Consider the following 25,228-nt stretch of genomic DNA (forward strand, 5'->3'; position numbering starts at 1 on the left):
GTGTGTGTGTGTGTGTGTGTGTGTGTGTGTTTGTTTTTTATACAGTTTCAGGACAAAAACAGTTCTTACAAAAAACTGCTTGGTTTTTTCCAAAGCCACATGTTTCATCTGGTAAAACTAAAGGGCAAACCATATCTTTTCCTTTTTTAGAGGTTTCGTTCAGTGCTAGGTTTAAGGTTGGCTTAGAAAAAAAACTCTTTTTACTCAAAGCCGAACAGTCAAAAGTTTGCTCTCAAAATAGTTTTTCTTATTTTTCTCATTTTCCATGTTTTAGAATGTACTACTGAATAATCGAAACTCTGAAATAACATGAGACCTAAAACTCGAATCATATTATTTTATATTCTTAAGATAGCCATCCTTTTCATAAATACAATATTGGCATTCTCTCAAGCCTCTTTGTGAGATACTTTCCCAGCAGGACTGAAGAAGATAAATGTGTGCTTGTTGTTTAAACCTGTTTGTATTCGGGCTGCAAAGCGATTTAATAATTAAACACATTTAAATGTATTATGTTGTGAAGTCAACCACAATTAATCATGTTATTTGTTCCTTTTGTTATAACTATATGAGTGTATTAACTAAGCTTCATCAGAATGTATTTGTGATATTTTGAGAACATTACTGAAACATGAAACATGTGAACACAGAACAAACATGAATGCAGTGTCCAATTTTCATCACATTGGCAGAGGCTGGAAATAATTTTGTTTATCAGTAGAGCCTTCAATGGAACTTACCATTAAAATCTGTATTTAAATGAGAGAGCTAATTCACAGAGTCAGTCTTAGTAAGTTGCCGTGAATGATCAGCTGGGCTCCAGCCTGCACTTCTATGGATGATCTGAAGGATTAATCTAGGGAAATGTGTTAACAGCATTAAAATCAATTTGTTAATAAGTGTTAGTAATGCATTTCTAACTTTAGTTTAAATAAAAATATTTCTGTTATGTGTTGTTCAACTACTTGTATTTGTTTTACAAACTAATTTAACTTGCATTCAAGCATAAGAATTTAGATCAGGGGTGTCAAGCTCATGTTAGGTATCAGGCCACCTCACACTCAGTCCGATGTCAAGCCAGACTGAAATAAAAAATAAAAAAATAGTTTGTTAGCTCAATAACACATCAGTGTTTCTTAAATGTATCTGAAAGGTATATTCTAAATGTACAGACTTACTGAACAAATATCACATATAAAACAGATAGACTAATGTTCTTCACTGCAGTGTTAGATACTTAGAATATATCATCTTTTACATAAGGTCTTTCAGCAGGCCTCAAAGAATGCAAAGGGTTGCATGCATATGAGTGCATTAATATTTGGCTTCAAACAGAATGTTTTGATTGCAATTAATCTGCAGTCATTAACCTGACCAGTTTATTAAAGTATCAGCAATGTCTGCAGCTAAGCTAAAACAAGCTAACTCAGTTAGCTAACTGGTCTTACTATTTTTTGTAACATTATTTATTTTCAGGCATCGTATTGAATTGAATGTCAGCAAACACAGTAACTTAGGTTTAGTTTGGTTTCACCTCATAGGTGCTTATTTGTGATTCTGACACTGAACTGTGTGGTCCTCCACAGAGTTTAATCAAAAATATTTACTGTTTCAGAGATGAAATAAAAACAGCACCACCCTCCAGAAGATCAAGATGGTGTGTGTCCGAATTACATGTTTCACTATGTTTCCCAGTATCCTCTTTTCACATCTCTCAGCCTAATAATTCTGACTGATTTACTGCCAAAACCATTCATTCCAGGTTTTTTCTGAGGAGTTTTTCCAGAGATTTAATTCCCTTGTTGGAAGAAGTAGCACTTCGAGACTAAGTTAGTTGCCAAGCAGTGATTGGTTGAGGATCGTGCCTGTCATTTTATTGAAAGTGGTCAATTTCAATCAATGGAGAATCATTGTCGGGCTGATCTCAGCCTGCATATGTTCTGACACTCCTGCTTTAGATCTAAATGTCTTTTTCATTATGAAGACTGCATATTCAGTTGGGACTGTCCAGCCTTTAAATGACCAAATGCCTTAATTATGATTCTTTTAATAAAATAAATGGTTCTGAATTTGGGACACATTTACTTCAAAGCAGTGGGATCTATCTATCTAACAGGGGAATGTTTACCACGGTGTTTCATCACCTCTTCTTTTAACAACACTCAGTAAGCATTTGGGAACTGAGGAGGGCAACTGCTGTAGTTTTGAACATGAAATGTTTTCCCATTTTTGCTTAACATAGGATTTCAGCTCTCATCAGTTCAGGGTTTCCTTTGTCCAATTTTCATTTTATGTGCCACATATTATCAGTGGTGACAAGTCTGGACTGCAGGCAAGCCAGTTTATCACCCAGATTCTTTTAATACAGAGCCATGCTGTTGTAATACATGCAAAATATAGTTTTACATTGTCTTACTGAAATAATCAAGGCCTTCCCTGAAAAAGATGCCATCTGGATGGCAGCATATCTTGCCAAGACATCGTTGTATATATCGCGTATATATCATTTAGTGTTAATGGTCCCTTCACAGATGTGCCACCCATGCCATGTGCACTAATGCACCTCTATACCATCATGAATACTGACTTTTGAACTGTGCACTGATAACAAGCTGAGTGGTCTTTAGCCCAGAGTATCCATGATTTCCAAAAAGAAATTCAAATATTGATTCATTGAACCACAGGGTACTTTTCCACTTCCTCTCAGTTTATTTTAAAGGACACCGCTGCCTTCTCTGGGTCCTGTTTATATATAGTTTCTTCTTTGCGTTTAACAGTTTTAATTAGCATTTGTGGATACAGCGCCAAACAGTTTTCATACACAGTGTTTTTCAGACGTTTTTCTGAGCCCATGCAGTGATTTCCACCAGACAGTCATGACTGTTTTTAATGCAGTGGCACCTGAAAAGATCACAGCCAGCAAATACTCCAGATTCTCTGAGTCGTTGTTGTTACGGGATGGTGGGGAGGCAGACCCAAGCACAGAACTGAAGCCCAGCAAAAACAAAAATGTAATGGGAAGTAAGGGGCAACAGCATATGCAGTTGCCATCACCAATACAGAGGCACCCGGATCGAGGTTCAAACCGTCACTGTTATGGTCAATGGCCTGTGGCGCTACTGCTGCGCCACCAGAATGTGCAAGTGGCGATGGTCAAGGCACCTTGAGGAAGGCGGGAAAAGGCGCGGAAGCGAAGGCCAAACAAAGGGGATGCCACGGGCGGCGTGCTCAAACAAAGGCTGAGTAGAAAGGTGAAACAAACGAAAGCGAAAACACAAAGACGCTGCCACCGTCTGACGGTTGGAAGATTTTCCTTAACTTGTTAGCTCTTAGGGCAAACACCTTGTGTATGGCTTGGATTTTTTTTTATCCCTCTGCTGGCAGTGCAGGCTGAACCCTTACAGTTTTATTATATTATGTACCATAGATAATGAAAAGCAAAAATTCTTTGCTATTTTACGTAGAGAAATTGTATTCTTGAATTGTTGCTCTATTAGATTCTGCGGTCTTTCACAGAGTAGTGAACTTCTCCTCACCTTAATTTCTAATAGTCTCAGCCTCTCTGAGACACTCTTTTCATATCCAAGCATGTTATTAACCTGTTGCCAATCAACCACCAGGTGGTTTTTAAGCACTATGCAAACCAGCCTTTTGTTGCCCCATCACAACTTTTTTGAATGTGTTGCTGGTATCAAATTCAAAATGGGCATATATTTTTCAAAACAATAAAGTTTCTTAGTTTCAACATTTAATATGTTGTCTTTGAAGTATTTTCAATGAAATATAGGGTTTAAATTATTTGCCCATCATTGCATTTTGTTTTTATTTACAATTTTCACAGCGTACCAACTGCTTTTGGAAATAGGACACATGTATGTCTCTGTGTCCTTACATTGTTTCAAAACAAGTGTGTGTGTGTGTGTGTGTGTGACTCATGAGTTTGGAGCCTAACATGGTGCTCCTTTGTTCTTCAAAGAAATGCTCTCATACCGTCTCATTCATTCACAGCCTCTTATTCAAGATGATTATTCCAAACATATTCTCTGGAAATGTGCCTGTAGACAGCATACCACATTTCACAATGAACGTTAAGAGCACTTCTAATTCCAGGTTTTATGCGGTATCCTGGTGTACAGTCTGAAATTTTGTGTTACTTTTCATAGGAGGGTGGAATAGATTATCATTGTCATTTCAGTTGCAAACCTTTAAACCTTTTAATATAATTTATGTTAACCCCCCCCCTCTATCTGTCTCAGAGACCTGCAGGGGGGGTCGAGTCTGTCCTTCAGTCGTCTGTTCTATGATGAGCACTGGTCTAAGCATCGGGTCATCACCTGTCTGGACTGGTCCCCTCAGGTAGAGTCACCTCTGCCTCTGACCTCTCATACATGTCAACACTTCTTCATTTCATGGAGGAATCCTCTCTCACTTCTGCATGCTTGACACACACCCCTGCTCTTCTGTTATGGCACTTTTTACCCACCTTTACTATTTTCTTTCTCCTGTTCTACCTGCGTGCTCATCTTGTTTTGTCCATCTTCCTCTTCTTCTTCTTCTCTCTCTTTCTCACCAGTACCCAGAGCTGTTGGTGGCCTCCTATAACAACAATGAGGACGCCCCTCATGAGCCAGATGGTGTGGCCTTAGTGTGGAATATGAAATTCAAGAAGACCACGCCTGAATACATCTACCACTGTCAGGTGAACATAGTAGCCCTCCTGCAGTAATAAGTCATTCTATAACAATCTGGCCTTAAACTCTAAAATGATTGAGTTATTAGTGCTGTGTTCCTTTTTTAAATAGACTTCTTTATAGATTTAATATTTATTTAATATTTATTAAATAAGTATTTTAATGTAATCAAATAGTTAATTACACAGTTTCTGTTTGGATTGATGTCAAAAATCAAATACAGCACTGTGCAAAATTACCAGCCCTCATGTATTTCATTTCCAGTTAAAACAACCATTGAATACAACAATAAAAATGTTTTCAGCATCAGGAAATAAGGCAGAAAACATATATTAAAAAAAATACAAATAAACCCAAAATACACCCAACTAAATATAATGTATAATTTGTTAGTATTTAACCTTACAGCTTCTGTTCCATTCAAAGAAATCTGCAGGGATATTTTTTAACAAAGTTCAGTCTTAGAAGTTGGGTGCATTTTCTCTCAAACACATTCAGTGATGTTGAGGTCCTGACTCTGGTGTGGCTCTGATAAGCTGCTGGGATTCAATATCTGTACTTTCGGCATACTTTTTTGCTTTTTTCAGTGAGCTATGAGTGAGAAATATCTAACATTAAGTAATTTGCTTTAGTGATCCCTACTGATAACAATTCTAAATGGACTCTAAAGTGAGATATAACTGGTGTATAGAGTACAGGAATGTACTGCCTGAAATGATGACATAGTTTTGAAAAATGCAAAAGAAAATGGTATGTAATTAAAGAAGTTCCCATGGTTAGACATGTGGAGCAGAACGTTATTCATTTTGGAACATGTCCATTTCTGTTGAAATGAAAAAAATCTGAAACATTTTAAGAGTAAAAAAGTATATGGGGTTGGTTTTGATGCTAATTATAAAAGACTCCAGGCATAATGAGGTAGAAACGAGCGAGTAAGCAAGTCTGGAAGCGAAAGCCTGGTGTGAGTCTCTTCCACTCCCACGAGAGCCAGATATTATAGAGACAGTTCTGTAATAAAAAGATGTGGCCTACCACTTCCTAATCCAGCCAGCCACATATGTTTGCCCACCCACATGGACCATGTGCTTTTCCGTTTCCTACGCCCAACGTGTCACATACACACACACACACACACACACACACACACACACACACACACACACACACACAAGAATCTCACACATGTGCAAATTTACACATGAACACACACACACACATTCACTTCTGTAAACACCCACTTACTTACAGGCACATAATTCTTTTAGCTATCATAAATTCGCCTGTCTCATTTTCGGGCAGTAATTTTAATCCTTCATAACAGTAGTTTTCACAAAGTATCAGATCTCTACATTATGTCATGGGCATGATGGTATTATTTTCTGTACCAATTAACTACAATCAGTTCTGACAGCTGCTTAGGGGTCTGTGAAAAGAGATTTGTTCTCATTTTACCTAAGATTTAGAATTTATTGACTTGAGTTGGAATTTTATGGTTAAAGTGGCCCGTTTTGTCTGTCTGGTGTTCCTGGTCTATTCGTACGGGAGGAAGTTTTAGTGTGGTGAGTAAGCCTCAGTGAGAGTGTGAATGATGATGGTCATAAAGGTCTGATATGTGAATCTCTGCTGTCACTAGCTGGTGGGTACACTTCTCTCCCCATGGCTGCAGAAAGAGGAGGAAATGAAGGAAATGATGAAGTGGAGAAAAAAATTAAAATGGAATCTAGGGCTGTCATTAACAGTCATAACATATCCTCCACATGCAGCAGACTTAAATATGGCAATTTCTGCCATTTTCTGTGCACAATGTCGCTGCTGTCAGAACAAAACCTCATCAAAAGCTCCATTTTTTACATTTTTTACTTTTTGAAATAATTTGAAAATACCTGTTGTCCTTTATAATGTGTGTAAATTTCATGAAGATTGGACCAAAACAAACGGCCCAAAATGACTTAAGAAAAAATCTGGTTCCATTGACGTACATTACAAGTAGAGTATGTATTTTCATTCTCCTGTAAAGTTAACATTTTGGAGATACCATGTTTTGTTCCAACATCAGCGACATATATATATATATATATATATATATATATATATATATATATATATATATATATATAGTGGATTAATAGAATCTTGCAGGCTTCTGTAAGTGTGACCTGGGCCTTCGCCAGACCTCTTCTGTGTGCAGACAAAAAGAGAAGAGAAGAAAGGAAGGGCAGGGATAAAATTGTGGAAAGGAAGATGAGCTCGATCTCCAATCATTTGGCGCATGGCAGGAGCACTGTGCTTTTGGCTGTGGATGAAAGGGCTCGGGGTGGTTTGCACAGATACTGCTTTTTCTCTCGTTAGGCAGGGATCAGATGGAGCTTAATGTGTGAGCATGTTCTGCTGTTTAACCCCCAAAACCACAACTCTTTCTCTCCCCCTGAAGTGAACGCCTGTGAAAGCCACACGCTCATCCTCGGCCTCCCTTCAATCCCACTCTCCTCTTCACCTCTCCGCCCGCCGCGGCTTCCCTCGCTTTTGGCAGGCCCCCTCTGCGGAGTTCAGCGTTTTTTTCCAGCAATCATTTTTCCAGATTTGTCCACAGCCGCTGACACTTTCATGTGCTGAATGCTTCTGTTCCCTCTCTGACCACTGTCTCTCGCTCTCTCACTCTCTCTCTCTGTGTCTTCCAAAGTTTTGCTTTTTGCTGTCCTTTCCATCTCCCTTTTTTTGTCTTCCCCTCGTTCTCTCCCCATCTTCACAGTGTGGGTATCCTGTACTTAGAGGCAGAGCTCAGTTGATTTTGGCAAACTGCTAGACTGGTTTTGGGATGGTGATGCAGTCGGTTTGAGTTTAGCTGGATTCACTGCTGTCAGTCCTTTTTTGTGCTGTCCTGTCCTGTGCTGTGGTGTCATGGGTCTCTCTCCCCTCTCCACCACCTTATTGGACCCTTCAGTAACATCACATGGCCTTCTCAAGTGGGCTGCCTCCAGCCACATCAAGAGCACAGCCTGAGTAAAAAAAAATGCCCATACCCCTGCAGATACTGTCGGTTCTGATCTCCCGTTGCCATGTTTTTATTGATATTGTTGGTGTATTTTCCCCGGGATGACTGAAGCCCTGCTGAATGCTGGCTGAGGGGGGAAATGTATTCATAGTAGTTTGGAGAGCAGCCCACTCTGAATAATGGCGGCCGGATGGAGTTGCTTTGGATCACAAAGGCCATTGTGGAAATGCTTCAAAACCACTCTCAGCTCACTGAGAGGAAGGGCAAAGACCTCCATTCCACCATGCGTTTACTATAACTCTGTATAACCACATTTCAGCTTTTGTACTGGTCACTGCTGCTACTGTTAACCCTCCACGTGCTTCACATTTGTTATTGAATTATTAAGCTTAACTATTATTATTTAGTAAACACTGAAAGCCAGTTTTGTTGTCGTAGATTAAGCCTCGTGTTAGAGCCTGTTTTCACCTGGCATTAACATGTGTTTCATGTCCGGATCATATCTGGGTGTACATTGGCTGGGTTCCATTTAGACTTCAGCTTTGCGTATCCTCCATCCAGCATTCAGCACATGCATTTGTTCTCATGCAATTGTATGTGAAAATAGAAAATGCGTTCCATTTACACTTGTGTTACATGTGATCAAAATCCGTCTCTGACTACCTCTGAGTGATTAGATCATAATCTGATCACAGTGTGTCCTGGAGGCATTTATTTTTAATTAAACGTGCCTTTAGACTGAACCAAATGTCATTGGTGCTTCCCAAATAAAAACATTTTATATAGATATAAGACCAAGGAATGAAAGTCTTCCAAGGATTTCTTGGCATAGGGATAAATTGGTTAAGATAAACCCCTTAAAATCCCAAGCTTATTACAAACTAAGGCCTGTTATTGAGTAACTACAGGGCCTTCAATGCAACCTGGTTTACTATCTTTAGGTTATAGGCGTGTGAAATAAAAAAAATAGGACCCTGGCCATGTAAGTGGATAATCTGATTAGATCTGCCCTTGCAGTAGAAGTGTTGTTTTTGGGTTTTGGTACATTCATACAGGCTTTCTAGTGGCAGAGATACCAGCAATCACTGAGTTATTACAATAAAAATTTCTAACTGTAAAAATAACAAGACCATCCAAACATATATGATATCCGTCAATGTTGAGGTAGTCACTCAAAAAACTCTCAAACTTTTGCCTCTCTCAAGCTGTTGCTGGGGTTACTTTACTTATTACTTTACTTCTAAGTTACACTCTAAAACATAGAGATATCATTAGGAAATGGCAAGGGGGGAAATTGAAAAGTCCTTTCAGTACTTTATTTTGAAAAAAGTCACCAATCATACTAAATATCTCTTCAAAAATGAAAGGTCACTATCCCTGCCTGAATAAGAATCAAGTCTGGCTTGTTTGGGTGATACTTGGCACTTTCTTTGGCACAGGGATCTTCAGATAGCTAATGTTGCATTAGCATTGTGATCAATTTTACAGTGGTGGTTTCAGGCTTAGGTCTAACATGCAATGATTTCAAAGTAAAGAGAATATTGGACATAATTGATATTAAGCCATTAAATGATTAGCCTTCAAATGAAAAGCCTTAGTATGTTATAAGCCTGATATATTAAGAGGTTAAAATAAATAGATTAACTGTTATTAAGTCAGTAACTGTAATGTGATCACAAGAGAAACTAATATTTTATTACTTCATTACAGCAAGTAATTACATTACTACAATGAGTTGCTTTGTAGCGTGTTGCCCCTAAAACTGTTGTAAGTTCTAAACTGCATATACATGAAAAATATAAACATACTTTGTGGTACTGTGTTGTCTGCCACTGTATAAAAGATGTAGCCCAGTGCTGTCATGGCTGTTAGATGCAGTCTGATCCAGTTACAGAACATGCCCAGGCATATTCAACACTGTATTCAGGTCATAAGTGCCATGATGTCATGTCAGAAACTTGTATTACGTCAGAGTAAGAATGAAATACAAATTCATGCTGCAGTCTCACCATTTCAAAATAATAGTACCTTAAAAGGCGGCAGTAGCAGGGCTAAGTTTCATTTTTAGGATGGGAAAATGGAAATGGATGTGCTATTGTAAACCTGTTTTATCTAACTTGTCAACAGAAGGGAAAAGTTCAGTCTTACCTGCACCTATTTCTGCCCATGTTCGCTGTGTAAAATTGGTTCTGATATGTATCTGTTACCTGACTGATATTTGATCAAGACAGAGTGTTTTGTGTTCCTTTAATTGATCATGAGGCCTTGCCAGAAGACTTTTCCCTTGTTGGCCTGAAAAAGAAGACTGAAAGATAGAACTGAGAGACAAGATCATGCAGAGAAAACTAGACCGAGCATGAGAGAGTGAGAGACAGCAAGGGAAAAAGAATGACTGCTCACATTCACTAACTTCTTTTTCCCTCTCCTCTGAGAGGGAGATATGGTATTACACGGCCTGCGCCAGCGACCACAGAGTGACAAAATCCGTGGGGTGCCATTAGGGGAGAGAAAGAGGGAGAGAACGAGGGATGCCGGTGGAAGATGGAGGATTGCATCTGGAGCTGATAAGCTTTGCTGGGAACCATATGATTGTGGTGTTGCAGGAGGAGGCGGCGGATTGGCGCTGCTGAATGTACTGTCTGTTACACGCTCATCCCCTCCCAGCCTCCCTCCCTAAAACAAAGAGGCAGCACAAAGACAGGAGTGTTTCCCTCCGTGATCCCTCTCTCCACGCCATCTCTCATCACGGGTTAGCCGTGTGTATTATTCTATACAGAACACTTCCCATTAATATAACCTTGTCTGCCAAAAGCACTTAGGCCTGGTGAAGGGCATTAAAGTGCGGCTTTAAGATTAAAACACAGTCGGTTGCCGCTGGAAGGTGCAGACAATCTGAAGGGTTTTTTTTCCTCTTCTTCCTCTCGTGCCACTGGAATCCGACAGCAAGGCGGAAATGTGCCGTGAGATTGTGTTTTTACTGAACCTGTCAGTTAGAATATGATCACTGGATCTGCGTCTTCACCAGAGTGGGCCCCTGGCTGAGCTCGCAATGAGAAATGCTCAATTTGAGGTGAATATTTGAATTTCAGTGACCGAGTTGGTAAAAAAGTGGCACAATTGGGATGTCACCAGAGCAGACCTGAGGCACTTTCATGCCAGGTGGTGTGGGAAAGTGGGAAACTGAGCAGTCTGGCTCCAGAGTTTTTAAAGGGCACATATTATGGAAAAGCGTTACTATTCGGACAGGAATAGTTTTGCATGTAATTTTACTTTGGGGCATCTGTAATGTTTATGAAAAAAAAAAAATCTCTGTATAAACAAATGCACTGCCTTCACTCCAAAAAGGGTAGAATACATGTCAAAACATTTCATTTAGCCATTATTTTGTTTATGCTAACCATGTACTTAGTTGTCCTAAGTGAGTGTAGTGTGTCATTGCCATTGTCATTAGCTTGGGAATTTACAGCCAACAATCAACCCCATAAAATCAAACATTTTTCTGTCATGTTACGTGTTTTATGTTTTTACGCTTTGTTTGAGTTGTATGCTTAAGGACAAGGACAGTACATATGGACTTCATTTGAGCCACAGAGAATACAAACAAGTGCTTTAAGTGCCTCAGTTCTTAAGAAAAACTCTTTTTTCCCCAGGTTATGACTTTTATGTTTACCATCATGTTACGTTGCATTGAATTAATGTAATCTCATGTTATTTCTATGAAGCTATAAGGTGTTACAATGGCTGACATGGCTCAATCGAACAAGACTAAAATCACAGTGAACTGCTGATAATTATTGCGTTACCCCATCTCCCCTTGCAGAATTCATCTTGTCTGAATAGTGGATAAGCAGCAAAATAGCCCCTATTGAATTTGTTATTATGATGTAATGAAAGCCAACACTTTTACATATCACTGCATATTCAGAATACATCAGTTTAGCTCCGCCCATTCATTTGGAAGTTATAAGGAGTGTTTTAGCTCAGACTGCTGTTTGAATGAGGAACAATACAGGGCAGCCAATGAAAGCAGAGATGCTTTACATGTATTTTAGTTCTAGGACGAAAATGTGGATATGGGTGCTTTAAATATATTACACAGGCACCAAAGTGTCATACTGAAAAAAAACAATGTAGTGCCTTAACTTTTAAGTTAGGGCTCTGGCTGTCATTAAATTTTGAATTTATTGAACCTCATATAATATGTTAACTATATAATATATTAATCTGAGATTCTGTTCACTACTTATTTGCAACTGAATAAAATTGAAATGTAAGGTAGCCAGGTGAACTTATTTTTTTCCCCAAGTTAAAACACATTTTTTACACTGAAACTACTGAAAAGATTCCTTTCAGCAGACAACCACATGTATTCTGATGACATATGCTCAGGGAAAAGACTATGATTTGAGGCCTAATTTCCTATTTGGCAGAATCAGCAAAGCAGTCTACCGGGACAAATTGAGCTAATTCCGGTAGCGCAGTAGCTGCATGTGTGCCACAGTGCAGGGAGCCTAATGTTTATTGGGCTTTACAGTAAGTCTGTAGAGTCATTTGCTTGGTTCGGGTAGTTAAGATGAGAGGCCAGATAGGGCTGAGTGGTGGGGCTCTCCATATGGTGTGAATATACCATCTTTTCATCCTCCAGCATCTCTGCCATGTTTAGATTATGACTTTAAAGAGCGTTCATATGACTTGTCACATTTATCTGTGGAGTGAAGGAACTTTCTGGATTTATGTGGTGGCTGTAATGAGTAAAGCATACATCATCTGTTTATGACTTTGAGCTTGCTTCCTGACAGGTTATTTATCACAAAATCTGAAACAGTGATTGCAACTTCCAGCTAATGTCTGCTCGGTTAATGTCACATATGGCCACCCGGGATGTGAGGGTAGATGTGCGCTTGCAATGTAAAATGAGAAGTGGGAAAAAGGACTTCTTCATTAATCAATATACATCTATCGGTCTTTGGCCAATATCCAGCCCACCAAGGCTCAGGGTCTTGGGCTGACATTACTCGAAGACTCTCTGTAGGCTTTATATCTAATGTAATGAAGATTCTTCATTTAAAGCTTTGTGTAGCTCTGAATTAATTAATTCAACTGCAGGCTTATTATTCCAGCAAGCCTGCAGTTGGTATAGTATAGTGGTTAACACCTCTGCCTTCTACACTGCAGACTGGGGTTCAATCCCCCACCAGGGCAAGCAGCCTACACAATACCAATAAGAGTCCTTGGGCAAGACTCCTAACACCACCTTGGCCTACCTGTGTAAAATAATCAAATTGTAAGTCACTCTGGATGAGAGTGTCTGCCAAATGCTGTAAATGTATTATTCTTAAGACTCTTTAAAAATTACAAAAAATATTTTGTAACTTTTATAGAACTAATATTGAAGACATATATATTTATGAGTGATCATAACTATTACAGTGTAAAGGGGGGGGTGCCACCAATTTTTCTAAAACCCACTGTAATTAAATGATGAAAATGTAAACAAATTCATTCAGAGTGGTTTGATGTGAAATGTTCACTGCTAGAGAAACTTACTGAGTCAGAATTGCTCACTGTGGTGCTGATAGGACATCTCAATAGTGGAATAGTGGACTGCCTCTAAATTCTCACAGAAAATGTATACATTAACTAGTTATGAATATGTTGCCTGAAGCTAGAAACATTAGAAGAGTTCTGAGGAAAGCTTTTGATCTTTAATATTTTAAAGCACATCTATGCCAGAGAAGTGCATGCAGGGTGTTGTAAGGTAAAATAGTGACAAAAGAAAGCTTATTTTGTAAGATTTAAAAGATTTTAACTTCAGATTTTAAAATGTTATCATTATAAGCATTACATACAAAAACTCAGAAGACATGTGAAGGTTAACTAGTTAGTTTGCATAGCTAGTAAAATAGCTATATGTGCATTGTAGACTTTGTGACCAAAGGTTCCTATCACAACCACTATAAAGAAATCAGAGTAAGTTTCTTTACAATCAAACCACTCTGAATGATTTTGTTTGCATCTCAGTGACTAAATTATGCAGATTTCTTTTTAATTGTTGGAATTCTCTTTTTAAGCACTTAACCCCTTAAACTGCATGCTGTTAAATCCAGAATGGTAACTTTACAGCATAAGGAGAAAACCTACTTAAATGTAATATACATACTGAGATTTAATTCTACTTCTTTTGGTCCATTCATTGTGAAATGTTTACACAATTGAAAGGGCAGTTGGAGACCTCAAATAGTGCAAAAACAACCCTGTAAAAATTGGACTAGGTTTTGATATGACAGAGGTAAAATAAGATGCATGCTCTTATTTGAAATCTGTGTTAATGTAAGACATTTTTGATCCAAAGAAATTTTGCACTGTTTTTGTTCATCATTAAATGCTGACATAATGCAAAAGGTAGCTGTTTTTTTTAAATGATTAAAAAATGAAAAAGTTAATTATGAGGTTTTAAAGACATGTATGTCAAAGCTCCAAGCATCATAATCCAGAGCACTATGCTGATATTAGCACTGGTGCCTGAGAGGAGAAAGCCTGTGGCTAAAGCAGAGGCTTGTGGTGGGGGGATTGAGTGAGGTTGGCTGGGCTTGACTCCTGCGTGGGCTGGCTCTCCTGAGAGGAGGTTTCATGTTACGATACTTCATTAAGTCTTTGATTAATGGCTTCATAGTGGAGTTATTACCCTCTTGTTGTGGTGACCTGGGCTTGTGTTCATTAGCCCAGTAATGAAGCTCCAGTCTGGGGGAACGTGTCCCTGACGCATGACTACAGCAAACAGAAGGAGAGTTTATGAACCTGAGGAGAAAGAGAGAGAGAGCGAGAGGGAGAGAGAGAGAGAGAGAGAGAGAGAGAGAGAGAAGAGAGAAGAGAGAAGGAGGACAGAATAAGACAAGAGAGTTTGAATGTAAAAGGTAGAATGTAAGGAGGGGGGGTCAAAGGTCAGGCTTGAGGCTCTGATTGAAATTGTGGAGTGTCTTAGTGCTGCAGTGCCCTCTCGTCACTCAGTTAGCATTAAGGCTTTACTGATCACTAATCATGGAGCAGAAGCACTTATTTCAACAGGCCCACTAATCAGAGCAGCCACAGGGAGGAAACAAGCCTAGAGAAAGCCTTTCCAGTTCTTAAGATATACTGATCAATTTATTAACTGACATGTTGGCTTTGGAGGCCTGCTCACTGTTTTTCTCTAGTGACAGCCAATTCTAAACGCTTTATCTGTTTTCTATCATGTATTTCACAGTGTGTTCCTCAACATCTGTCCTAGTTGAGGTTTTTTAGTCAGTCAGTCACACAATCAGTCAAATCTATTTTCCGAATTTCCAAATAATCTGACCATCAAACAGTTTTGTCTTAACGTGCTTAAACCTTAAACCAGATTGGTCTGGGTGTTGTGTGTGCAAACAAACCCAACTCTGGGATCTTTTTTTTTTTTGGTGGCCAGCGCTTTATTTTTACCCTTCCAGCATGGTTTATTTTAAATCCTTTTTAAAAAACCGCCTCACATATGAGGCTGCTCCCAAGTCTCTTTGGAAACCGTATTTTTTTAAAGGGGGGAAAAGAACGAAGGAAAAGAGAAGCATGTTTTCTTTTGCTCTGGTTTGTTTTCCACTCACTTTAAAATGAACTCTGGGTGCATGACTTGGCCGCCACAGCTGGTGTGGTGAAACACGGAGACAGTCTCTCTCGCGCTTTGCCTCGGCAGACAACTGCCGAGTGCTAAAGAAAACAAGCCTCTCGCACTTCTGTCCCAGCTCAGGCCCGTTTCACTGAAGTGGGCAGGGAAGGCAAAACAGAGGAACCCCGAGTCCGTGTGATAATTGGCCTGAAGAGCTAATTGGGAAAAATGCTGAGCGAAGATCCATCAAAACTTGTCTGAGAGTTTAGTCGCTCCTTTTTGAGGGAACTTTGTGTGAAAATATGAAAGCATAAGCTCACATTTCATTTGACGGGCATTCATGAGGAACGGAAAACTCAATAAAAGTGAAGACAGAGGGGAAGTTCAAGGCCAAGCCTGTCACAACAAAAGCCATGCTTCTCGCTCCGCTGCCCACTGCTTATGGTGCTGTAATATAAAACTGCTGGGCCTACAATCCCCTGCATTGTTGTATTTTTGCCCCAAAACCCACTCTTGCGCAAGATCTTTACAGTGAACTCATCAGCATCATGCCTCTCTCTCTCCTTCTTTCATTCACTCTCTCAAATTAATTATCTTGTCCTCTGTTCTCCTCCCAAGTCCCCCGTTGTGTCTGTGGGCTTTGCCCGGTTTCATCCTAATCTGCTGGTGGGTGGCACATACTCAGGGCAGATCGTGCTCTGGGACAACCGCAGCCACCGGAGGACCCCAGTCCAGAGGACACCCCTCTCTGCAGCTGCACATACTGTAAGCATTACTTAACATCTACAACTCATTTGCAGCATCATTCATTCACATGAAGCATGCTTTTGCTAAAGCTATAAGTAAAGGCTAGGAGTAAGTTTGCATCCTAGTCGAAAGATAGCACATGGAACAATTACTCTATTCAAATTATGCAAGCATTTTACTATGTTATCACCATGGACAACCTGTATCCACACTCCTCACATTTAAACCAATAATGTTCACAACTTTCACTTTATCAATGTATCAAAAATATACGATCAGCCAAGACACACTGGGTGTCCCAAGACTGCTGCTTTGGTTTTGCACTGGCATAATTAGGCATAATTATTTTGCTATGCAGTGATTGTCACGATTGGCCCCTCCCACTCCTCCATGTGCTTCTGTTTACATGTCCATGTGCTTCTATGTTTGGTTTCCTCCCGGGTTTCTGCCCCCTTGTTTCTTGTCTCCACCCTTGATTGTTCCCACCTGCATTTTCCACCTGTGTCCTGTTGTCCCTGGTTAGCCCTCTTGTATTTCAGATTCAGATTCAGATTCCTTTATTGATCCCAGGGGGAAATTGCAGTTGTTACAGTTGCAGCCATTTATGTAAAAATAAACACTTTACTAATAATTTAAGACAATATAGAGAATTTACAGTATGTACACCAGATTTAAGTACTTAAGAATATAGTAAGGTGGCGGTGATTGTGATAGTAATATGAATATGATTTATATATTAATATTATAATATTACAATGATAATAAAATATAATATATATTATAATATTATAATATAATATTATATATGAATATTTAAGCCCTGTGTTTTCCCATGTTTGGTTGCTGGTCTTTGTTGGATATGTTTGATATGTTTGCACTGTTCAAAGTGTATTGTTTGGATTGTTTGGTGTATTCTGGCCTTCGTGGTGTATCTGGTCTGTGTTTATTTTTCGTTGTGTCTGTTACTCATTCAATTCGTGTTGGCTCAAGGACCCTGGACTGTTCCGACCCTGAGTTTGGATTTGCACTTAATAAATCTTGCTTTTCTCCGCACATGCATCTGCTTCCTCATTGCTCCATGTTACAGATTAGTACATTCTGTTAGATTTGGTGCTTTATCTTACTGATTTAATTTTTTTTTTTTTAATTTATGCTCATTTTAAATTTGGTGCCTGCAGCACTAAAAAGTTAAGAGAGTAACTGACGTTACATCCCCATTGCTTTTAACAGCACTTAATTGTTTATGGACTTAAGATACCAATTCTTTGATTATGCAAGTCTTCAGCTATACAGCTATACAATGAAGTCATCATTGTCATATTTTGTACTTCATAATATGCCACATGTTTTCAATAGGAGACAGATCTGGACGGCTGGTAGGCCTGTCTAGCACCTGTGCTCTCTGTTTATGCAGTCATGCTTGCAAAGTGTAGTGCACTTCAGTGTTAATGTGGCCTTTACAGTTGTGCAGGTTATCCATGCCATGGGCACTAATATCCCTCTATACTATGAGAGCCACTAGCTTTTGAACTTTACACTGGTAGCAGTTTTGCTCAGAGATGTCCATTATTTCTGTAAGCAGTCTGAAATATTGACTTGTCAGACCTCAATACGTTTCCACTGTGCATCAGTCAATTGGCCTGGGCCCCAAGAAGTCAGTAGTGTTTCTGGGCATTGTTGACATAAGGCTTCAGATGTGCATAATACATTCTTAACTTCTGTGGATCCAGCGATGGACAGTGTTTGACAGCGGTTTGTCAAAGTACTCCCAGCCTCATACGGTGATATCCATCTCACAGGCATGTTGTAAATGTGTGGAATTTCAGATCACTGCTTTCCTCTTTATCAGCATTGCACATACTATCCCAGCTTTTTTAGACAGCGTTTTATCATACGTTGGGAAGTGTGTGATGATTTAGGCATACAGATTTAGGAATATAATTAGAGGGTCTAAGCTTTTTTTTCTTGTAATGTAGACATTTTTTAGGTGTCAGCTTTGTACTTTCACTGAAGCTAAAGAAGCAAACTGATCTTTGGCTGATCAGTTACACTTGGATCAAAGGGATAAAGTGTGATTGATGTTTTGTAAAATTATTGCTTTAAGATAATTAAGATTATTGCTCTACAACACCACCATCCTCAATTAGCATGAAAGAGAGGCTTGAACCAGTACCTGGAGCTAGACTCTTTCAGCACTGTCAGAGTCAATGAGCCTCATCTAACTCCATGTCATGCAATAAAGAGAGCCCAGGCCAGAGGTGGAGGCAGAGGAGTGGATGGGCCTCATTGTGCTACACAGCCAGACACGGCCTCTGAATGCCAAACATGCTGAAGGTTTAAACTCCCGTGCCCTCAATAATGAAAGCCTATGTGCCGACCCCCAGCTCACCGAGCTGCCGGCCCCTCTCAAAGAGCCCACTGTGAGCCTAAAACAAAAATCAATTTGACAGCGATAATGACATAATGGATTCACACAATCGACTGTATTTGCACAGCGGCAGATGCCATTGGCAAGTTTAAGTAAGCGACTGCTGCACACATCCGTTATCTTCTGATGGAGCGCAGGGCCAATGCCAGTATTCAGAGGAGCATGTGTGGTATTTTAGGATATTTGCTTCATAGGCTGTATCAAAGGCCCAATCATAAAGATATTATGAGATACTTGCTGTTTTACATTTAACTTATAGTGATAGATCAACTCAGATGTCCACAGTTTATACAAGATAAGACATGATAACCAGCTTTTTCAGTTTTGCATTGGTGGATTAGTATTGGAAGCTTCAAACCACTTCAAGTCATTAAGTAATCTCACATATAGACCTGTGTGCTTATATGATAGGCTGTTTATAAAACTGGATGAAATTATTGACTTAAATCAGGCTTCAAGATGCCTGCTACTACTGTTTTTAGCCATGCAGTGTACTTTTTATCACATTAAGTGTGAAAGGGGCTACATGTCCCATGCACACTTTGTAGACTGATGTAAAAACCTTGTTTTTCTTTCTCATACTTTAGCATCCAGTGTACTGTGTAAATGTGGTTGGGACCCAGAACGCTAACAACCTGATCACAGTGTCCACAGATGGCAGGATGTGTTCCTGGAGCCTGGACATGCTCTCCCAGCCACAGGTCAGTAGCAGTATAGGTACACTTTCCATGTTTTTCATCAACCATACTCAAATCCTTTTGTGGCTAGCTTAGCATCAGTAAGAGCTGTGGTGATGCTTATCTAATTAAACTGATCATGTCTTAAAGATTTTTCTGTTGTGCAGTATTTGCAGCTGCTGACTGCAGTTGAAGTGCTATAGCAATTTATATGCCCTCACAGAAAAGTTGCATGAATTTGTGTCAAAACATTTTTTGCATGCTTCATATTTGAAATATATGTGACATTTCTGTAAGGGATGGGTAACAGTGTGGATTAGGATTAAGAGTAGTGTTTCATATCAAACAAATTTCCAAATCACACTAATATTTGTCTGCACGTGATCAGTAAGAGGCTCTTATCTCGTTAAGCCAAGCACTCTAATACATTTCTGTTGTCTAGTATTTGCAGTTCTACAGCAAGCTGTCAGAGCAAATGGCATGTGAGCAGTATCAGTCTGAAAATCACATCTGACATGTTGCATTAGCACTATGAACAGTGTCATGAAGCCTATTTGTGTGTTGCAGGAGAGCATGGAGCTGGTATATAACAAGTCTAAACCAGTAGCTGTGACTGGGATGGCCTTTCCTGCGGGAGACGTTAATAATTTTGTGGTGGGCAGTGAAGAGGGAACAGTATACACAGCATCCAGACATGGCAGGTTAGTGGAGAATACTAAAACACACAAGTGCACAAACTCTCAGTGGTATCAGTGGTATTAGGCACATCTACTGCATACCTGTACCTAATGAGCTGCCATAGCTTTTACAGCCAGAAAGCTATAATGCAAATATTTTTGGAACCATTGGTGTACTCTGAAGTCAGCTGGTTGATGGCATCAGAGTTCTGTACCCTTTGTAGGTCATGTCAGCTCTTACTGGCCTCTAGTGACCTGGTTTTGACCAAAGGGTAGGAGTTGGCTGTTTTTTTATAATGCATTTATAAACACTGTTTATACAGAAAGTTACAAATACTGCTAAAGCATAAACTGAGTGGGCCTTCCATTGTGTATGACTCCTCTTTCTATGCAAGTCTGCTTAGTCAGAGACGCCATAAGGACAATGCTTGCAAAATGTGAGTAAGAGTTGAAAGTATGAGCAATTCAAGGGGCTTATTCATTGAGTAAGTACAGAGATTTGAACTTTCACTGTGTATGACATCAAATTCTGATGCACTGTTTTAACTTTATACTTCTGTTTGTTAACGTTTACAAATATGTGTATATAGATATATAGCCACAATACTGTGCAAAAGTCAGACACCACTCTTTTTTTCATTTAATTTCCAGTCAGATCATCCATTAAGTACAAGTCACTAATTTTTCAGTGTCATATTCACATGTGAAGCGTGTAAAAAACACGTTTACAAGTAATGATGTCTTTTCACATGTAAACACATTTCAGGTTTTTGCATATTATTAATGATAAAAGTACATTTGTAAAATGTGATGTGTGCAAAAATACATGTATTCACATTATTGTGACCTTCCTGTAAGGGTGTATTTAAAAGAAAATTGCACAGAAGCCTCCAACACCAGGAGTAGTGTCACGTCAATCTGTGTTTAGTTTGTCCATTCTTTACTTGTGTACACTCCCAACAAAAGCTGTTTCCAAACGAGTCATTGACATTATGATCTCCTTCAGAGAGACACTTTCATACAAGCAACTACCAAACACACCTCAGCTGTCTTGCAAATTTCTTTCTCATATGCATCTAAAATGGCTAAAGGATGAAGTCAATGAAAATAATTGGCACTCAACATTGTGGAAACCATCACTGAAAAAAAGAAATTTGCACTAGAACACCAAAACAGGACATCTGAGATGTGAAGTAAAGCTTTATTGACTGATGAAATTTGTAATTAACTTCTAATACTGAACTTTGAAGACATGGATGCATCTGTGCAACAACTGAAAACACGTCTTTCGAAATGAATAGGGGCTGCAAAGACTAAATGTAGACACACTAAATAATGCAAAAATAATATTTTATGCTTTTTTCTTAATGCTTAACAATGAGGAGCTACTTATTGGCCGTTTTGGCTGGAAATTAAATAAAAGAAAGGGTGGTCTCTTCTTTGTTTATTCCAATTTACTATTGTACTAAGATGCTGAAGCCTTCTGGGTACAGATACAGAGCACATAAATCGGATAATGTGACCACTAAGAATGTAGACAAACAGAAACATGCAAATTGCTCACATACCTTATTTACCTTATACATAAACAATCAAATAAAACAGTTGACTCAGTGCTGATGATGGTCCTGTGTTGTCCTACAGTAAAGCTGGTATCTGTGAGATGTTTGAGGGCCACCAGGGGCCAGTAACTGGGATCAGTTGTCACAGTGCTGTGGGCCCTGTGGACTTTTCCCACATCTTTGTCACGTCGTCCTTTGACTGGACTGTCAAACTGTGGAGCACTAAGGTAAGAGAAAGCAAGAACCCTCATTTAAACACACACTCCAGCCAGACATTACCAACATCCTTACTGTATGGCCATTCAGTAGATCAGGGAGTGAGTAATACTGCAGTCCTGTAGATGTTTGTCATTTCCTCTAAGTCGAATTTTTTGTTTGACTCCTGATCATTTGATTAGCAGTATGGTTGTCCTTATCAGGTGTGCTGTAACTATAAATAACTCTGAAATGTGGACTGGTGAGAACTTTCGCAACTACAGATAAAGTTTCAGGGTCTGTCATCAGCGTGAAATATTTGGAATTAATTCATGAATCCAGTCAAAACAGTGTTTTGCATGAGATGTTTACATAATTGTGCTTTGCACATCAAAGCACAGAAAACATCAGAGAGTGTTTAAAGAAAAGCATATCCATCTATTCACCAAAGAGGTCGTGCTTACTGTTTTGTAAAAACAGAATTGTGTGTTCTGGTTTGAGGAGTAGTGTTTTTCATTCTGTTTGCTCTGTGTTTAAGCATTGAGGGATTATTCAGTGTTGGGCAAGAAATGTTGCATCAATTATTTAGTTCATGCATATTCCATTTAGGATGCTGTGTCTATGGGAATTTGGTCTAACTTTGTAATACAGCCCCTCATTTGACTAATTCAGTTTAAGTCAGGTATCTCCCTTGTTACAGCATAGCTGTAGACATTAAGGCTCCTGGTTGAGCTCCTAGTTATATTTAAGTGGTTAAGGCAATTGAAAAACTTCACTTGTACACTGTAGACAGTGGAACAGGGCAGAAGTGGATGTGAAGTGCTTTTGAGGTTTGAACTGATGTAAGATACTGCTATTGTTCATCATTTCTATTTATTTTGATTTGCATTGTTCATTCAAGTATTTATTTAATTTGAACGAAACCAGTGAAAATGCTCGTTACCACATGATGTTACCAAAAAGACTTCTGTATATAGTGTTTGTTGATGTGTAACCATGTAAATAGAGTAGCTACTACTACTACTGCCTGTACTGCTACTGCTATTGCTACTACTGTTAAGACCACTACCACAAACTAATAATAATAATAATAATAATACCTATTTTATATAGCTATGTAGAACATGTAAAAAAGAATGGTTATTGATGATGATGATGATGATGAAGACAATGACAGTGATGATGACTGTTATTATTATTATTATTATTATTGACTTGACTCAGTAGAGAATATAATATGTGGCCAGCCAGATGGAGGCAAATGTAACATACTTAAGAGTTATTTTCTAAACTTGTTCTATGGAAATATTATATCTAACCAAATAAGTGTATAATCATATAACCATGACTTAACTATAGCATATCTTCATACCCTTATAGAAGAGTCACATCTGAATCAAACTCATGTAGTTTTTGCACACATCACATAAAAAATGTATCATGTGAAAAAACGTGTGATCATATTAAATAAAAATGTGTTTGCATATGAAAACTTGCTCACATGAAAAGAGCTGGATTACTTGTAAACATGTGGCTTTCACACACTTCACATGTAAAATATATGTGACTGATATGTAAGGGTGTAATAATTACATAATGTTCCTATGGCCATACTTGGAGTTCTGTATACTCCTACTTCATGTTGTCCATGTAAACATATTGTCAGTGATTTATAACAGCACTGAGGGTGAGGACAGTGAGTGTGTCTGGGACAGACAGAGAGCAGTGTATGGGTTGACTGTAGACTCGATGTGGCTGCTGGTGGGATGGTGGAGACAGGGTGATGATTACGTGTCCGAGGCTCTGGGCCCGCTGGACTGGAGCCTGTGGCCTTGAGTTCTGCTCACCAACAGAGGAAGGAAGGAGGACAGAGCTGCTTGACTGAAGTTCAAACCACAGAGACAAGAAAGAGACAGAGAGACAGACAGAGAGAGAGAGAGAGAGAGAGAGAGAGAGAGAAAGAGAGAGAGAGAAATGGAAGAGTGTGCACATGGCTCTGCTCTCGGATGATGCTGCCCTGCATGTCTGGAGACATGGGCTTGGACCACATTCACCACAAGGAGGATAGAGAGAGAGAGAGAGAGAGAGAGAGAGAGAGAGAGAGAGAGAGAGAGATAGAGAGAGAGAGAGAGAGAGAGAGAGAGAGAGAGAGAGAGAGAGAGAGAGATAGAGAGAGAGAGAGAAACAGTAAAGATGAATGTAAGCAAAGAGGGAGTGAAATAGAGAAGTGAGAGAAAGCTTAAAGAAACATATTAAGTAATGTGGTCAACAGTGAAAAAGTAAAAGATGGAAAAGAGGACAACAACCAGAGAAGTAGAATCATGTTACTGTGGCAGAAGACTGATCAACCAAACAGTTCTGAAATATTTAAAACCAGAAGTAAAAGTCTTAAAGGGCCCATTTCACAGAATATAACATAAAAAAATTTTTTTTAAGTAAAATAAGTTTTGTAATATGTAAAAATTGTTCATTGATATTTTATCTTTTCTTTTTGTTATATTTTGAATTGTCTTGTGTTCTGCAATTTATACTGTTTAATTACATTTTTAATATTAATGCACTTTAATTTTTTGTCATTTTGCAGTGTAATGATGTTTTCTATGCATTTTGTGTATTTCTTTTGTAGTACCTGTAAGTACCTTGAGAGGAACTTACAAATCCATTATTATTATTATTATTATTATTATTATTATTATTATTATTGGTAGTCATAGTAGTAATAGTAGTAGTAGAAATAGTAGAAGTAGTAATAGTAGTTGTAGTATTGTTGTTGTTGTTATATAAATTATAATATATATATATATATATATATATATATATATATATATATATATTATAGACTACTAGGTCTGTTTTGATTTCGTCATGGTTGTAATGTCAGTGCCAGTGAACATATTTCCATATGTTATATAGGGTTCCTAACCCTAACCCTAACCCTAACCCTGTCCTTTTGCCTGTGAGGAGAGCCGCAGGAATGTTTGTCTCTTCCTCGTTCCTGTGCCGCTCTGGGCACACCTTGTGCTGGTTGGCCAGTGATTATTTACCTAAGACCGCCAGTGAGGGCAGCCTGTACCCACTACATGTGTCTGCACACTTATTACTTTAGAGACCTGCCGTTTCACACTCTGATGTGCAAATAGTTAAGCATCAAGTACAACCCCATTTCCAAAAAAGTTGGGACGCTGTGCAAAATATATATTAAAAAAACATGCAATAATGTGCAAATCATTTAAACTCTGTATTTAATTGAAAATAGTGCAAAGACAACATATCAAATTTAAACTGAGAAATTTTATTGTTTTTTGAAAATGTATGCACATTTTGAATTTGATGCCAACATCACATTTCAAAAAGTTGTGACAGGGCAACAAAAGGCTGATAAAAAAAACACCTGGTGGTTATTTGGCAACGTCAGTTATGTGATTGGGTATTAAAAAGAGCTTCCCAGAGAGGCTGAATCTTTAAGACGTAAAGATGAAAAAACAATACATTTTCTCAGTTTCAACATTTGATATGTTGTCTTTCTACCATTTTCCTTCAAAAATATGATTTAGATTATTTGCATATCATTGCATTCTATTTTCATTTACATTCTTCATAGCATCCCAACCTTTTTGGAAATAGGGTAGTATATGGAAAAA

General features: G+C 38.7%; 1 protein-coding gene across 6 annotated transcripts in view; it reads left to right on the forward strand.

Annotated features, from left to right (window-relative positions):
• Positions 1–25,228, forward strand: part of LOC108425945 (cytoplasmic dynein 1 intermediate chain 1) — a 78,660-nt gene that overhangs the window by 38,402 nt on the left and 15,030 nt on the right. For all 6 annotated transcript variants that reach the window (XM_017695041.2, XM_017695067.2, XM_037535432.1 and 3 more), the window contains 6 exons: positions 4,257–4,356; positions 4,574–4,699; positions 15,920–16,066; positions 19,064–19,177; positions 19,721–19,854; positions 21,475–21,619. In XM_017695041.2, the coding sequence (XP_017550530.2) occupies positions 4,257–4,356; positions 4,574–4,699; positions 15,920–16,066; positions 19,064–19,177; positions 19,721–19,854; positions 21,475–21,619 (766 nt within the window). The remainder of the gene's footprint in view (positions 1–4,256; positions 4,357–4,573; positions 4,700–15,919; positions 16,067–19,063; positions 19,178–19,720; positions 19,855–21,474; positions 21,620–25,228) is intronic.

The sequence above is a fragment of the Pygocentrus nattereri genome, chromosome 27 (genome assembly GCF_015220715.1).
Source record: "Pygocentrus nattereri isolate fPygNat1 chromosome 27, fPygNat1.pri, whole genome shotgun sequence".
NCBI lineage: Eukaryota > Metazoa > Chordata > Actinopteri > Characiformes > Serrasalmidae > Pygocentrus > Pygocentrus nattereri.